We start from the raw sequence: 1,344 nt of genomic DNA on the forward strand, positions 1-1,344 counted from the left end.
TCATTGCGGCACTCTCTGCAAAGTCGGGAGGTTAAAAGAAAGTCATTTTGTAACCGAGCATAAAATAGGCATTGGAAAAATGATTTAGCTGGGAAAAACCACATTTTTTTCCACATTAAGATAACTTAAGAACACCCAAATTGATTTTTATTAGACTTCTCATATTCACTTCTGAGCTGACACATGCATGAGACATTCAGCCCCAAAGGTCACTTCTGAGAAGGCTGTAAGTAACTGGAAACAGCACTGCAGGATGAAATGATGGCTCATTGCTGACTCTTACTGCTGGAGAGTGATAGATATTTTACTCCTGAGGCTAAGAGACAGAATCTGTAAATAAATTTTTATTTCTTGGCAGTGCTGATAGCTGAAACATAATGTGATAGAGCTAGTTTCCCCAATTTTATTATTTGATTTAAAGCAAATGTGGGATGGATGCTGGCAAGGCCCATGGGCCTGTGTTGGAGGGAGCCCACCACAGGCTTTTCTGCAGGGCCAGCAGAGGATGGCACAGGGCGAGCCCTGGCTCCTGGCACCACATGATGAATGGCCAAGCCCAGTGCGGTGCCCTCCTCCTCCTGCACGCTGCCCTGCCCCAGCTGCCCAGCACTCTGCTAAAACCTCTGCTCGAAAGCCCAATGCAAATGTCGCTGGTCAGCCTGGCTATGAACACCTCATTCCCCGGCCCCAGGCTTTGCTCACTCCACGCTGTATTGTCTCCCTCCCCTCTTCTCTTTGGTGCCGACATTAGTCACTAGGATTGCTTAGCCCAGAGAAGAGGAGGCTTGGGGGAGGTTGTAGCCAGGTAGTGGTCAGCCTCTTCTCCCAGGCAGCCAGCGACAGGACAAGCGGATGCAGCTTCAGGCTGTGCCAGAGGAGGTTTAGGTTGGATGGTTGGAGGAATTTCTTCACAGAAGGGCTCACTAGACATTGGAATGGCCTGCCCAGGGAGGTGGTGGAGTCACCATCTCTGGAGGTGTTCAGTAAATGACTGGACATGGCATTTAATGCCATAATCTATTTGACAATTTGGATGTTTGGTCAAGGCTGGACTATAATTCAGACGCCTTTTCCAACCTGATTAGTTGTGTGAAAACAAAACACGAGAGGCCTCTGGTGAATTACAGCTTTTCTCCAGAGCGAATCGCCGGCTCTGCTCTCCATCCCGGACAGCGAGGATGGGCCGGCCGCCAGCTTTGGCTCCCCACGGCGGGACCTCAGCCCCGCTCCCACCGCCCCGCGCCCCGGCCCCGCCTCCTCCCCGCGCCCTCACGGGCCTTGCGCAGGCGCGGCTCGGCCATGGCGGCGGCCGTGGAGCGCCGCCTCGCCCAGTTCCGCGCCGCC

At 53.1% G+C, this 1,344-nt stretch overlaps 1 protein-coding gene across 1 annotated transcript in view; it reads left to right on the forward strand.

Moving 5' to 3' along the window:
* Nucleotides 1-1,178: 1,178 nt before the first annotated feature.
* Nucleotides 1,179-1,344, forward strand: part of SAYSD1 (SAYSVFN motif domain containing 1) — a 1,129-nt gene continuing 963 nt past the window's right edge. Inside the window, exon 1 of the mRNA XM_042022904.1 lies at nucleotides 1,179-1,331. Within this exon, the coding sequence (XP_041878838.1) occupies nucleotides 1,179-1,331 (153 nt within the window). The remainder of the gene's footprint in view (nucleotides 1,332-1,344) is intronic.

Source organism: Corvus kubaryi, unplaced genomic scaffold, assembly GCF_017639235.1.
Source record: "Corvus kubaryi isolate FWS band 111438036 unplaced genomic scaffold, C.kubaryi_AGA036_p1.0 37232, whole genome shotgun sequence".
Taxonomy (NCBI): Eukaryota; Metazoa; Chordata; class Aves; order Passeriformes; family Corvidae; genus Corvus; species Corvus kubaryi.